This window comes from Mandrillus leucophaeus, unplaced genomic scaffold, assembly GCF_000951045.1.
Source record: "Mandrillus leucophaeus isolate KB7577 unplaced genomic scaffold, Mleu.le_1.0 Scaffold228, whole genome shotgun sequence".
In the NCBI taxonomy this organism is placed as follows: Eukaryota; Metazoa; Chordata; class Mammalia; order Primates; family Cercopithecidae; genus Mandrillus; species Mandrillus leucophaeus.
In genome coordinates, this window is record NW_012102343.1 from 2308218 (window position 1) to 2323761 (window position 15544).

Genomic DNA, 15544 nt, shown 5'->3' on the forward strand with positions numbered 1-15544 from the left:
TCTGTCTTTTGTCATAAGAGGCCACCTGAGGGTATCCCTTGGCACCTACATTCTTGACTGTGTTGATCTGTTCACAGATATGCCTGCCTCCATAGCACCCATTCAGAAGTCTGCCATATAGAGACTTTTTTGACTGAGCACGCATGCTTTTATAGTTACATTGTTATCTGGAATCCAGTTCCTAATCCATGTATTTTGGTATTGAGTCTGAAATTTAAAACTTTTTGTTTGCAGCATTGATGGCCCATGTAGAAGACCTGATCATTAAGACTATAATCTCTGCTGAACTAGCTATTGCTACTGCCTGTAAAACCTTTGTTCCTCATCGCAGCAGTTGTTTTGGTAAGGAGACTCGAGAAGCTTAACATGTTTGTGAAGAGGATCTTGGGAAGTTGGATGGGATTCTTGGGTAGAGAGGCTTAGTGATTCTGTAGCAGGAAGAGGTATGTGATGGACTTTTGTTTCTTTCTAAGCTCATGTAGCATATGAAGAGCCTACTGAGAGGCCAATAGTGAGCTTGGTCAGAAGTCCCCTGAGGAATAACTAGCTTTCTGTGTGGGAAGCAGGGATTGGAACGAACGTGTTGGTCTTTCTGTCAGAGTGCAGTCAGAAAAAGTCTGCAACAGACTGTACAGGAATCCAACTCTAACAAATATATTCCAGAGCTCCTTGGCAGCCAGACTGGGAACAGTTCCAAGAAGCCCTGGCTGGTACCAGTATGTGCTTTCTCCCATTTTCCGATGACTCCTCCTTTTTGTTTGAGTCTTCTTTCTAGTGTGTTCCTCCCCCTCCTCTCTTTCTCCCATTCCTCTTCCACTTTCTTTTCTTCCTCTTTCTCTTCCCCTTCTCCTTCCCTTCCACTCCACCCCCAACTCCCTGACTGCACAGAGAAGGAATAAGCAGTTCACAGCTACAGGATCAGGAAATGTTACCTACTGACCCTAGCTGTGATGGTAGCACTGAGGGTGCCTATGGACATTGCTTCCTATGTGGAAATGAATGGGTTTGTGATTGCCCATGTGAATGTCTTTAAAGTCACATAGGCTTTTGGCAGTGTTAGGCTTTGTTAGTAAAATACACTAGGGTCTTTGACGAGGAGGATGATTAAAGTATGGTGTGGAGTGATACAGGTAGTAAGGATATGAGAGTCATGGCTTGCTTAGAAGGCAGAGCAACAGGGAAATAAAGAACATGGGTTTTAGAGCCTGACAGCCTTAGTTTGTAACTATATATATCCCTATATAGTTTTGTGATTTTCAGCAAGTAACTCTAGTCCTGTTTCCTCCGCTATAAAATGGCAGTAATGATGGTGTCTACCTCCTGAGAGTACCATGAAGATCAAATGAGATGATGCACACAAAGCACTTGACACAATGTCTGGCCCTTACGTTGTACTCAATACAAATTATTTGTTATTTTTATAATTAGACGTCATAATTCTTGACCACTTTAGCAGATTATCATAACAGGCTATATTTGAGGGACACTTGAAGGGAATTGTTGAGATTGAGTAGAAGATGGTAGATAAATCAGGACCTAAAATTATATGGGAAAAGAAGAGGTTGTAATATACTTTTTAAAATACATATCTGATCATGTTTTCTAAAATCCTTAAATGGTTCCCTAGGCTTAAATTGTATAATGGAAACTTGATATGACCTGAAAGCCTTCTAAGGTAACTCAGGTAACTCTTCTAGAATTCCATTTCCCCTCATATACCTTATAATCCAGCTGTGCTATACTATACTTCTAAGCACTCTGTGCTTTTGTGCCACTGTATGAGTTCTGCTGTTTGGCCTAAAAACTCTCCTTCTGTCTCTGCCTTGCACACTGCTATTTCTTTTCTAAGATTTAGTTCTCCATATTGCCTCCTCCCTCATGCTGTTCTTTTTTTTGAGACAAGGTCTTGCTCTGTTGCCCCTGGTGGAGTACTATGGCATGATCACCGTTCACTGCAGCCTTCACCTCCTGGGCCCAAGTGATCCTCCCATCTTAGTCTCCCGAGTAGTTGGGACTATAGGCATGTGTTATCCTGCCTGGCTAATTTTTTAAAAAACTTTTTGTAGAAATGTGACCTCACTATGCATTATGCTTTTCTGTGCTTATTTGATCATTCTCTTTTCCTATCACATCATGATGTTTTGTTTATACATACACTTCCTCAGCAGTGTCTTGAGTTTATTTTCTTGAATTTATAATAGTGTCCTTTCTTCCCATTTCACTCTATTTCTGCCAAACCAGAGCTTTCAACATTTCTCTGGTCCCCTTTTTAAATTTTGTTTGTTTGTTTGTTTGTTTAGTTCTGTATTACAGACAGGGTCTCACTGTTGCCCAGACTAGAGTGCAATGACACAATCATATTTAGTTCACTGCAGCCTTGAACTCGTGGTCTCAAGTGATCCTCTTGCCTTGGCTTCCCCAAATACTGGGCTTACAGGCATGAGCTACCAAACCTGGTCCTTTTCTTGCTCGCTACCTCTGCATCTGTTTTACCTTGTGTCTGAAATACCTTTCTTGTGTTACTTTACCTAATCAATTACGGACATTTTTCAAGACAAAGTCAAGTGTCACTTCTTTGGTGATTTTTTTTCTAATGCTCCCATAGTTAGCCTGCCCTGCCCCTATACCCCCAGCACTCTGTTTGTTTGTAACTCTACAATAGTATCTGTATGTTGTCTAGTAGTCTTGTGTGTATTTGTCTCCTGTAGCCGACTGGAAACTGCTTGAGGACAGTAAGAATATCTCCGTCAGTTTTGCCCCCACCATGCATGTTAGCACTTTTTAAAAAAATTGAAACAGGATCTCACTATGTTGCCCAGTCTGGCCTTGAGGATGGGCTCAAAGGATCCACCTGCCTCAGCCTCCTGAGTAGCTAGGACTATAGGTGTGTACCACCATGCCCAGTTGCATGTCAGCATCTTTTGCTCTTAGAGGATGTTCAGGAAATGTTTCTTGAGTGAATGATTGGCACTTGCTTTAATTGCTTTTTTGGTGGCCTGACAGTAGACTTCCCAATGGATCTGGTTTGGTAATGGCCTAGAACTCTTAGAATTATTGTAGACTGTTTGAGGATGGGGTTGGGGGGTTGGGACTAGGAGCATAACTCCAACTTCCAAAACCTCATTAGATTTAAATAATAAATAAAGGTTTATTTTTCTACATCTACTTGGCTCTTATATGAGGGTAAATTTCTGATATCCCTTGTAAAAATCTTTGTTCTAACTAGTTAATTATAAAACCTTTTCTGAATGTTTCCTTTTTTTGGTTGGTTTGTTTTACAACTTGATTGCCTTTTGGAAGCTTGGGAGCTTCATTATTGAACTTATTGGCAATAGAATGTTCGGACGTGAAAGAAGCTGTGACTTTCTCTGACTCAGTGAAATACCCCTTAAGTGCATTTCATCAGCCATGAGTCTCCTTTCTTCCTCCCTACTTGTGTTCAGCTTTGATAAACTGAATGCATCTGGAGTTTTTTAAGTTGTTGACTATCTTCTTGGCTTTTGTGGTTCTAATTCCACTTCCTGTCAGCCCTGGGATTTTGTGTGCTTCATTAACCTCATCCCATCAGATATGATTTTGTATACGTGTGTATGTTTGTATGAGTCTCTGCCTCCCACTGACTCCTAACTTCCCCTGGGGTTTAAGTTACAAGGAATAAGCTAGTTTTTTCCCATTTATTTTAGAGTAAACAGGAATTGAAAGCTTCCCAGAAGATTTTGGCTTAAACAGAGCATTGGTGCTTTTAGGGGAAACCAACAGACCAGACATGGGGTTCACTATATTCTTTTGGTGGTTGTTCCTGTCCTTCCATCTTATGAATCTCTGCCAGGGGCATTCCTTTACTATTTCAGTATTTGTGTTCTACGATCTCTTTCCCATCCTACCACCTGTAATGTTCAACTATGTTTCCAGGTATCTTCAATATCCCATCCTATTTATTTATACATTCAATTTTTCTTCAGTTCCTGCTGTGGGCAAGTCATAGGTTAGCCTTTCAGCAGTGTATTACCATCAAGTTTGTTCCTCTCAAACCAAATTTTATGTAGGATAAGATATATATATATCTCCATTGCACTATTAGTGTTTAAATGTAGACTTGAGAACCTATACAAACTACCTGAAACTTTGTCATTTAATGCTTTTTCCTGGATTTGCACATCTGGTAAGGACGTTAGAGAATAATTAGTTCAGATGTACAAATTGAAACCCTGAGAAATGAACTCTTGTCCCAGGTTCTAGAGTTAGTGAGTGAAATAACTCAGGTCAAAATGACTCAGCTTGGATCTATGGGGCTTCAGAAGATGGGTTTTGGCAATCAAATAATCTTGATCTTAAGGTTTTGATTTATAGAATTTTTTATGCCTCCCTCAATAAGACAGATTTTTTACAATCTAATTTTTGCTGCCTTCAAAGACTGTGAAAATATGGTACCATGTGAAATAATATGCTTAAACAGCAATCCTTTAAATATCCTTAGCAAATTGGCATTGTGAGATACAACTGGCTATGAGAATAGCTTTTTGACCAGTTGAAGAAAAACAGCCAAAAACAACAGGATGTTAGCTGTTCTTTAAAGATGTTGCTGCTGACAGTGGCTTTATCTCTGTGTATGAGCATAGCTGAAGTCATGGGTTGTGACCCAGGCCTGGGATCATGGGGACAAGTTGTGGGGCCACTTATAGAACTGATCAGCCTGGCCTTGTTGTGATCAGAGCCCAGTGACATGTTTGCTCAGGACCAACCATGCCCCCAGTACACCTCTCCGTTGAACAATACCTGGTTTGGTTTTCTATTGCTACCATTCTTGACCATTTCACAGGGTAGCCTGAGGTTCTTATAGGGAGGGTGTCCATAAATAATTGTTGGAGGAATGAAAGCAGGCAGTGTACATTCTCCAACAATGTAAACTACTTGGCCACCCACAGAAAAATAATGAGAGTCATCAATTTCTTCACTTTTTGAAATAATCTCCTTTTTTGGTTTATCATATACCCCTGTTTAGATGGGAAAGGAAGTTTACTACAGAAGAAACTTATGTAGGAAGTATCTCCTGTTTATCAAGCAAACATTGGTTATTTCCTTTAATTTAGTTTTCACTGGTTATTTCTTTTTAGTCTTCAGCAATTTTGATTGGTATTATCTGTGTTTTATAGACATGGAAAAAAGATTCAGAAAGGTTAAATAAGTTGTCCTAGGTCATGCAGCTAATAAATGGCAAAGCCAAATTTGGGAGCCAGGTCTCTCTGGCTCTTTCTCCACCCACATAAAGACATGTCCTTATGAGTCCGGCCACTTTTGGCATGCCCCATATCCTGGATTCTCCCTCTGCTCTGCCGTAACTGGATCTCAGGAAAGATGATATCATCCTTTCTAGCAGATCAGGCCTGGAAAGGACACTCCTTTTGCTCTAGTCCTAAATACTCCTTTCAAATCTACCTTTACATCTGGTAACCAGATAGCAAATTGATTTCTTGGACTACCTAACAAATTTGCTGTGGGCATTTTCTTTTCATTTTCTTGTGGGTCTGCTTTTTTCTAAAATTCTCCTTCTGGACCCCATATAAAGACTTCCTCTTTAGCTTTTCAGTTTGAATCCAAAGCCAAGGTAAAAAGAATTTCCTTCATACAATAGCATTTCAGTGGCAGTGAGTTCTGGCTAATGTCAGCACTTTCCATTGCCTCAGGGACGACAGCTTCAGCTGGGACTTTATTTCTGGGGAGAGTTAGTGGATTGATCCAAAATTAGTGGTGTGACATGTTTAGTAATCTATTAGGCCTTGGATGGATTATTATTTTCTTGAGAAAATGTTTTTTTCCCCCTCTCTCCCTAAACTATCTTTTATCAGGCTTTTTCTTAATACAGCTTTAATATGTAAAGTTCTTCCTAAGAATCTCTCTTTTTTTCTTTATGATTGCTGGCTTTATTATAAATATTTCAAGTCTTGTGATCAGGGTTATTTTGTAGGAAGTGGCTGCCAATTATTTTGTCTTTCTCAAAAACTATGCATTGTTTTTCACTTAAAATATATTTTTTTCATTCAGGATTTCCGAAGTATTTCCTATGTGCTAGTTATGGTGCAGGCTACTTGTAATACAGCAATGAATGAAACATGGACCCTGCCCTCAAGTGATAGGGAGGAACAGACATGAAATGATAAATGACAGTACAAGTAGTATAAGTGACTCAGGTGCTCTAGCAATGTCTAAGAGTTACTAGCTATGCCTAGGGGATCCACAGAAAGCCATTTTTAACAGCAGGAATGTAATATACAACATACAGTGTCGTGACAGGATGTAATTTTTTTGAAATGGTAAGAAGTATGACTAGATGTAGTGTGCATAGAATGGGGGAATAGGAGATAGGGTTATGGAGGTGGATTTGGGCCAGAATATAAAAAATTGACAAGTTTAAATTCATCTTGTAGCTAACAGACAGCCACTGGAAGTTTTTGAGCAGGGGAGCAATAGGATTATTATTATTTTTCTTCAACTTTTATCATAATTTGATCCAAAACTTAGGATGACAGAATTACAATAAAGGGATACGGTACGTTACTAGCAGTGACTGACTTAAAATCTTCTAGGAACCAAGCTGACGTCAGTGTCTATTGTTGGAACAATTCACTGCCTATCTCAATGTGAGTTAAGTTTGTTTTTTTAAGAAAAGTATAATTCTGATGGCCTTGAAGAATGGCCTACAATTAGGAGAGGCAAGTGCTAGGGAAATGACTAAGGTGGTAAGAGGTGTGCTGTGATAATATATACTTACCATGGTGACACAGCAATCTCACTCATAGATATTTTCCCAGAAGAACTGAAACCATATGTTTTTACGAATACCTGTGTACAAATGTCTATAGCAGCTTTATTAATAATTGACAAAAAATGGAAACAATCCAAATGTCCATCAACTGTTGAATGGATAAATAAATTGTGGTATGTCCATATAATGGAATACTACTCAACTATAAAAAGGAATGAACTACATTATTGGTATGTGTAACAACATAGGTAAATCTCAAAAGCACAATGCTAAGTGAAAGAAGCCAGTCTCAAGAAACTACATATTACATTAATTTCATTTATTTAACTTTCTGGAAAAGGCAGAAAGCAGACAAAAATAAGATCAGTGGTTGCTGAGGGTGGGAGTGCGACTGGAGAGGGGCAAAAGGGAATGTTTGTTAAAATTGTCCTGTGTCCTATGGTGGTGGTAGACAACTGCATCTATTTGTCAAACTCACCAAAATGTATACTTTAAAAGGGTGAATTTATTGTATGTAAATTAGACTTTGATAAATCTGCCTGAAAACAAAAAGCAATGATAGATGGATGAACCTCAGAAACATGGTAGATGAAAGAAACCAGACTCAAAAGAGTATATACCATATGATTCCATTTATGTGAAATTCTAGAATAAGCAAAACGAATCTGTGGTGAAAGAAATAAGACTAGTTGTTGTCAGGGATGGGGAAAACGGCAGGATACTTACCAGGAAGCAGCACAAGGGGTCCTTTTGGGGTGATGGAAACATTCTGTGTGGGCTGATAGGCATTTGGGTTACATGGATATGTCCAATTATCAAGACTTGTCAAGTTGTACGCTTAGATCTAACTCTTTCATCATATGTAAAGTATTCCTCAGAAGGGAACAGAGAAGATTAAAGAGATTAAAGAGGAAGAAACTGGCTGGGCACAGTGGCTTGTGCCTGTAATTCCAGCACTTTGGAAGGCCAAGGAGGGTGGATCACCAAGATCAGGAGTTTGAGACCTGCCTGGCCAACATGGTAAAACCCCATCTCTACTAAAAATACAAAAATTAGCCAGGCATGGTGGCAGGCGCCTGTAATGCCAGCTTCTTGGGAGGGTGAGGCAGGAGAATTGCTTGAACCTGGGAAGTAGAGATTGCAGTGAGCCGAGATCGCACCATTGCACTCTAGCCTGGGAGACAAGAGCAAAACTCCATCTCAGAAAAAAAAAAAAAAAAGAGAAAAAGAAACTAAAGAGAAAGATTAAAGACAAGAAAGAGTGATAGAGATTTGGTGATATCTTGTATTTGGGAGGTGGTAAGAGAGTGTTTCTAGTTTGAAGCCTGGTGGATGGGGTTACCATTCTCCAAGATGAAGAATAATAACAAACCAAACAGTTTTGGGGAAAGAAAACAAGGGCTCTTTTGTTGAGTGTTGAATACCTATGGAATATCCTAGTGAAGATGTCCAAAAGGCAATTTGAATTATGAATTTGGTGTCCTGGAGACACTTGGTTAAAGATGTGATCATCATATTAATTGTGGCCATGAGAATACATGAGATTGCCTAAGGAGAAAAGTAGAATTGAGAAGGAAGGAGACCTGAGAGTGTCACCCTGAGCAAACTTACCATTGAATATCTGGGTAGAAGAGAAGGAAAGAAAGGAGGAGTGGAAAGAGGAGAATCAGAAGAGAGCAGTGTCCTGGAACCCAAGGGAGAAGAAAGCTCCAATAAGTTAGGGGTGGTCATCAGTTTCAGATGTTTGGGCTCAGCAATAGGGTAGTCTTTGGTGATCATACTGAGAATTATCAGTTATTAGAGAGGGAGCAGAAGCAAATTCTTGGGGCTGGGAATGAGTAGGTATTAAGAAGTTCAGACTGCTAAGTGTAGATTGCTTTTTCAAGGACCCTTATTAAAGAGGTAGGGAGCTAAGTTTGCTTTAGTTTGGCTAGGGGCTGAAGGAAATATTTCTTACTAAGGAAAATTGTCCTGGGGAAATGTTCCATAAGGCGTAGCAATAGTCCTTTGAAAACACTTGCTCTTCTGTCGTGATAAAGACAACACAGAAAGAGGAGGTCTCAGAACTGGAAAAGCCCAGCTAGCTCGTACCCATTCATGACAGGAAAGTTGGTGTATCTCATTGTGGATACTGAGTTTTTGAAATTCTCGTTACTGCTGCCAAAACACTCAACATTAGAAGATGAGGAAGTTGATTATGCTCAGCACAACCTACTCGTTACCTTTTAAAATCTTTAATGTCCGTAGAAAATACCAAATACCAATAGTAAGTTTAAAAGGTTCTTATAAGGACTCTAGTAGCCTGCCGAGGACCCAAGTTATTTTTCTTAAGCTGAATTGATTGGGTTCAAAGAGGAAAACCTGATACAGAAGCTATCATTCCACCCCATTCCTCTCTCCTAATGCCAGCCTTTGAGGTGAGCTGGGTTTTGCACTATGTTATAATGCTGTCACATACCAATATATATTTCTTCTCCAACTCTTAAATGATAGTAGGTCCAAGCCTGGTATGTGTACAGATGTAGTTAGATTCGAGGCTTGATTTTTTTAGTTTGGGTACCCTCTCCATAGAGGTTGTTTAGCAGTAACATGATTTAGTCATCCAAATGAAAATTAATTTAGCTTTGTGAAGGATGTTTTCTCTCTAGGTCATTTTTCCCCCTCGTATTTCCCAGAATAGTGGTTCTCCGCCTGTCAACTGAAATTATTGGAATTTGCCTCTGATTTGGGGAAATGGTTAAGTAAACCTGTAGCTGCTTAATGCAAGATACTTAAATAGTGGGTTTCATTGATTGTTAATCTGATTCAAATTTGTCTTCATTTGTAGCTGATTCTGCAAACCTGATCAATATATGCATCAATCATTATTTTCACCCTGTTCTTCTTGCTATTAATAATATTACCACTTTATGAAACAGTTGAATCCTGTGCTTCAGCTTTTAAACAATGAAGAGAGTACTCTTTTTCTTCAATCAAATGTTGTGTTCTCTCGCTTATATAAAATGTTAAAGTGGACTTGTAGATTTTGCAAGTAGATTTTTCCTTTTAAATGCCTTATTTAGTGCTATATCACAAATGATTTTTCTCAGGTTAAAGGGGCAATATTCTACAAGATTACTGAAGATTACATCGGCTATTCAGAAGAATGTATTAGCCGTTAAAAGCTATGAATTCTATGAAAAGAAGATAGGTGAAATAGCTTCCTTTTCTTTATATTTTAAACTATAGGTAATATATAAATATATAAATTTTGTATAGTTACTTGAAGGTGATCCCATCTCAAACTCTTGTATAGTTTGTGATGATTTTTGCAAATTAAATGGAATCCCGCATAATTACTATGGAAGCCAATTCATTCATGGTAACTTTTCCCTAGAGGATTTAGAATATACATGTCTAACTGAGTTCATACTGCCATATATATGTAAATAGCATCCAGATATTGACAAACAGTGATTAATAAAGAGGCTAAAGGAAACCAAAGGATGCTAACAAAATCTCAGAAGGAGAAATGATTTCTCCAAGTTCCACAGTGTAGAATCATGGGGACAACTAAGGTCTCTAGATTCCCATTCTAGGATTCTTTTTTTTTTTTTTTCACCCAGGCTGGAGTGCAGTGGCGGGATCTTGGCTCATTTCAACCTCCGCCTTCCGGTTGTAAGCGATTCTCCTGCCTCAGCCTCCCGAGTAGCTGGGATTACAGGTGCCCGCCACTACGCCCAGCTAATTTTTGTATTTTCAGTACAGACAGTGTTTCACCATGTTGGCCAGGGTGGTCTTGAACTCCTGACCTCATGATCTGCCCACCTCAGCCTACCAAAGTGCTGGGATTATAGGCATGAGCCACCATGCCCGGCCTTACTCTAGGATTCTTAATACATCATGTAACTTCAGACTTCCTGTGTTCTAGAAGACAGTTTTGGGAGCCATCTTTTTAGAGTCTATTTTTTTGTTTTCTGAGAGTATTGATAAATTTAAAAATCCTTCTTGAAGCAAGGAAATTTGTATCAGAATTAATTTCTGGAAAATACTTGGTTGTGTTCTGTGGGTGTGAGCTCAGGTCTGTGACCTCTGATCAAACAGTAAGGAAGGTAGTGTGGTAGTGTTTACTTTTAGAGAAAAAATATAAGCAGCGTTTTTGAGGGTCACAGGATGGGATGTTTAGGAGTGATGTTACATATATATATATATATATACACACACACACACACACACACACACACACACATGCACATACACACACACACACAAAGGACTGTACCGTTATTTTTGTAGAGAAAGTCTCACTAATAATATGAAGGGTTCCAAAGTTAACCTCTCATCCCTGAACTTGTTAAATGAAACCAGGCATTGTGGAAAGAAAACTTGCTTCTGGGTCTTGCTTTCTCTTTGCAACAGTTGGGAAGGTAAAGAAAGAGAATCAATACAGAATCCAAAAACTTGATCTCTGGCTCCCACCCTTCTTAAATAATATCAGTGGTGCAAGATATCTTGTCGCACCTGTGCTCTGCCACCACTGGCTTTCTCTTTTCTTGTCTGTCCTTCGGTTCATGTTGGGTCAGTGTGTTTTATTTTCTGTCTTCAAAGGGAAATTGAAACTGTAGGAGAGGGGAAAGAATAAATACATTTAGATGTCTTCCTGACCTAGGTTGCAAAAGCCATATCTTGGTTTAAGAAAATGTGATGGAAGGATTCTAGAGAAATGCCTTCAGGAGAAGTTTCTGTTTTCAAACTTGGCAGAGAGGGGCTGGGGGGCGGGAAATTCAGAGCAGGCCTAAAGCAGCGTTGGTATTGGTTGTGCTTGTTTCATTCCTCCCCACCCACCCTTTTTTTTGTGCCCATAAGCACAGCAGAATCCTGCTTGTTAACTATTCTAGAGTCAGGTTGCTTTCTGTGTAGGATTTAGGAACATCAATAGACAGTGCATGATAAAAACAGTGGAATTTTATGGCATTGTTTTCTTATTCCTAGAGCTTGATTAATTTCTCTTGAACTTGAGAGATTCTTGAAAGATTCTCTGCTTCTACTTCTACTCACTATTTATACTTAGTGAGTTTCTAGGCCTGGGAGTTATGAGATTGAGTCTTCTAGATCTTTGTGTGGTTGTGGCATGGAAAATGATCTTGTATATTGTGTTGTGTTGTATTTCTAGAACTCTATGGCTTTGACGTGCTCATAGATGCTACTCTGAAGCCATGGTTGTTGGAAGTGAATCTCTCTCCTTCTTTGGCCTGGTAAGTCAGTTCCATCAACTAGAAAAGGACAAATCTTCAAGTAGTACTTAAAGCACTTTTTTTTTTTTTGATCATTTCTTTTGGCACTAGAAGACTGTTTTTTTCCTAGTTATTAGATAGAGATAACCAGACGTTCTTAAATTAACTGGTTTATGGCATAATATCAAAGTGCATATGACAACCATGAATCTCTGTCTTCCTAGTCAATTTACAATTATGTGATTCCTGTTTATTAGGTTTCTAAGGGATGATTCTTGCATTCAGTTTTATCCCTGTATTTTTTTAAACAGTAAGTCTTCTATTAAGGGTCAAGAAATACATAAGATATTGTATTTCCTTCATTACCAAAAGTTTTACAGGTTCAAATCCACATATACTATAAAGGTATAAACCTGGATCTAGGGCCATGTGGATAATATGTGGTCCTTTTACCCTGTCCCATGTTTAAAGTCATCCAAGTTTAAAGTCAAAAACTTCAAAACAACTTAAAAATTTTTTTTTTACTAACCTGTTGTTTACAAGAAGAAACTAAACATATTTTTCAATACCAGGGAAGATTCTTATTATATTTGCAGCTACAGCCAGAATTTCTGTTCGCTGTACACTTCTCTAAACAGAGAACTCTAGAGATTTATGCCAAAGACCACCCAGCTGCTGCGTTTTTAAGGATGAGAGATATTGGCAAAATGCCAAGGAATCAAATAAAAGACAGATTGACTACTTTTAGAGTGAGAGTTTGGCTTAACTTCCATAGTAAGGTGTAGAGCTAGATATTACAGATGCTTCAGATGTTACGCAGCTTTCGTCAAGTCAGCCTTTTGCAGGTTGTCCAGTAAAGTATATTATACTATCCTTTAGAAGTTAGAAATCCCCAGAATGAGGCACTGAGTAGTAGCCAGAGCAGTTTGGTTCGTGGAAGAACACCTCAGCACTGAAGCCACTGTGGCCATCACCGCCACAGGGAGGCCTCTTGCGTTTGGTCACTGTTGTTTTTGTTTTCATGTGGGTTTCCCCCCATCTGGTGAGATTTTGGTATAACTTGTATTTTTTTTTTTTTTTTTTGCCCTATATGCAAGCCTGCAAGCCTAAGAAGATTGTTTTAGAGCAGACAATAAAGACTTTAAAAAGTACCAATGTGGCTAGAGTTGCTTCTCTTGCATGTGAATGTGACTTGACTGTTGCAGCAGCAAAAAGTAATTTGAATGGTGGTGGGCACACTCATAAAAGAGCATACTGAAAATCTGAACCTCTGAAATCCACAGTTTTAACGAAGCAGTATTCTTGACTTGCGCAAAATTTGAATTGCACAAGACCTTCTGGTATAAAGAAAGTTGCGTGTTAGAGAATCAATGGATGGTGCTGCGTTTGCATTAGAGAGGACAAATTTAACACCAGGATTTCATTTCTCTTATTTTTGCCCAGAATTTTTCCCCCACCCCAACCCATGGATTTTATGGGCTTTATATGTTGCTCTTCATTGACATTTGGAAACTTTGCTATTTTGGGACCCATTAGAGGGCGGCTATTCTGTTAACCTACACACTTATCAATTGCTCTTTTCTTTCTCTGTTCTGTTAGTGATGCACCTCTGGACCTAAAGATTAAAGCCAGTATGATTTCAGATATGTTCACTGTTGTAGGTGAGTAGTAGTATTTTCTGAACTGGACTCACATAAAAATTAACTAGAGCGTCCATTTTGTCAGACTCCGTAGGTTTTGCCAACTGGCAATTCCTAAGCCATGCTGAATGGTTTGTCTTAAAAAATTATATTTTCAGGGAAATGTTTTTATGTTTCTATGCCCTTTGGCTCCATCCTGTCCTGAGACTGAACCACAACTAAGGCTGAGACTTGGGGCACAGGAATTAGGAGCTGAGGAAGAGAATTAGCAAAGATCTGGAGAAGGTGTATTTCTCTCCAAGCTGGGAAAGTAAAACCCACTGAAGAAGCCTTGTTACAAAGGAGACTGGCTATATTTCTGCTAGACAGTCTCTACTGGTCTCTATGTGATCCCTTCTGTAGTAGTTATAACCAAAGCAGCCCAAAGAAGAAATCTCATTTTAAGTAGATAAGCCAAAACTTTGAAGTGGAGATGGGCAGTCAGGTGGGTATTTTGTGGGCTTGTTGAGTTTTTTTTGGGTACTATAAAAAGATATAATAAAATAAATTTGAGATAAACTAGTACCTGATGTCCCCACAAATGCTATAAAACTTAGCTACTCTATTTTCCCTGGATGAGAATCTGCTTCTTTTTAGGAAGTAAGTGAAATTAGCTGAAGTCCAATTTCCAAAGCCATAGATAATCTACAAAGCCCATTTTGAAAGTTGCCAATAGACCACCTTCTGCAGTTCCAGAAGTAGATCATGTAACAGGACAAGGCTGTTCACTTGCTTTCATAAAAATAACTTTATTTTCCAGTCATCATCCAGGTAGCCACTTTAAAGTAACTTGCTTTTATTAACGACTGTGTGTTTCAAAATGGTGATTTGCAGTTATTCTTAGGTTCATCAAAAATCTGCATCTCTTTCTCACTCAGAATCACATTTCAGCTATCCAACCAGCAAGGTTCATTCATCTGCATATCTCCCTTTTCTTGTCTCTAGTTATGGTGGTTCAGAGATGAAGCAGAGTGCATGTGGGAGAATTGTGCATTATCCTCCTGAGGATAGATCTCTGATATTTATGACAGTGAAACTGAGTTTGTATATCTAAAGAAAAGGTGCAGCCAGACCTGCTAATTTCTTAGAAAATGGCAGGTTTTAATGTTGCCCATTCCCCATTCAGGATTTGTGTGCCAAGATCCTGCCCAGCGGGCATCAACCCGGCCAATTTATCCCACCTTTGAGTCTTCCAGGCGAAACCCTTTCCAGAAACCTCAGGTAAGCCAATTCTGCAGGAGGGAGCCTGAAGGAGGCTTACTGGGAAGTGGCAGCTGATGTAACTGAGGGAACGGAAAGCACTGTGGGTATGAGGTCACTTAGAGCAGGAGAATTTGGGGATCACTCTAGACAGGAGGCAGTTATATTCAGCTGTGACTAATAGCTTATGCTTTCAACATTTTCCAACAAACTTACTCCCTGTGTTTTGTTTTGTCTTTTCTCTTGGCTTCTTTTTTCATTATCTTCCTTTCTGTTTTTAAAAATCACCCTTTCTTCCACCTCAGATTGATATGCTCAGAAACAAGGCACAGAGAAGGAGCCTATTAATTCTTAGTCATTACTGCGTTCTTTCTGGTCTTCGGACTAGCTTTGTAAAGAAGATGCTTTCTTGAAATAGTATCTTCTCTACAAGTAATTCTCCTCAAAGGACCCTCCATGATCATGAGTTATTGATTGAGGCTAAGTGAGGTAAAAGCCCAAAGAAACTTATACTTGTCTAAAATATCATTAATCAAGCATTGCTTCATTCTTTGTGTACTCTGCATTTTTGTTCCAGTTAAACCAATCAGCTAATCCTTCCATTTACTCATTCCATCATCTCGTCAGTCTCTGCCTGTTTTGACCCTGCTAATTTCCCACTTTTGTTTCTTGGCCTTTAACATTTCTTC

The 15544-nt window shown here is 39.0% G+C and overlaps 1 protein-coding gene across 3 annotated transcripts in view; it reads left to right on the forward strand.

The window, feature by feature from the left end:
- TTLL5 (tubulin tyrosine ligase-like family member 5) overlaps positions 1–15544 on the forward strand; it is a 335321-nt gene that overhangs the window by 56824 nt on the left and 262953 nt on the right. For all 3 annotated transcript variants that reach the window (XM_011981565.1, XM_011981566.1, XM_011981567.1), the window contains exons 12-15: positions 235–342; positions 11916–11997; positions 13576–13637; positions 14782–14876. In XM_011981565.1, coding sequence (XP_011836955.1) covers positions 235–342; positions 11916–11997; positions 13576–13637; positions 14782–14876 — 347 coding nt within the window. The remainder of the gene's footprint in view (positions 1–234; positions 343–11915; positions 11998–13575; positions 13638–14781; positions 14877–15544) is intronic.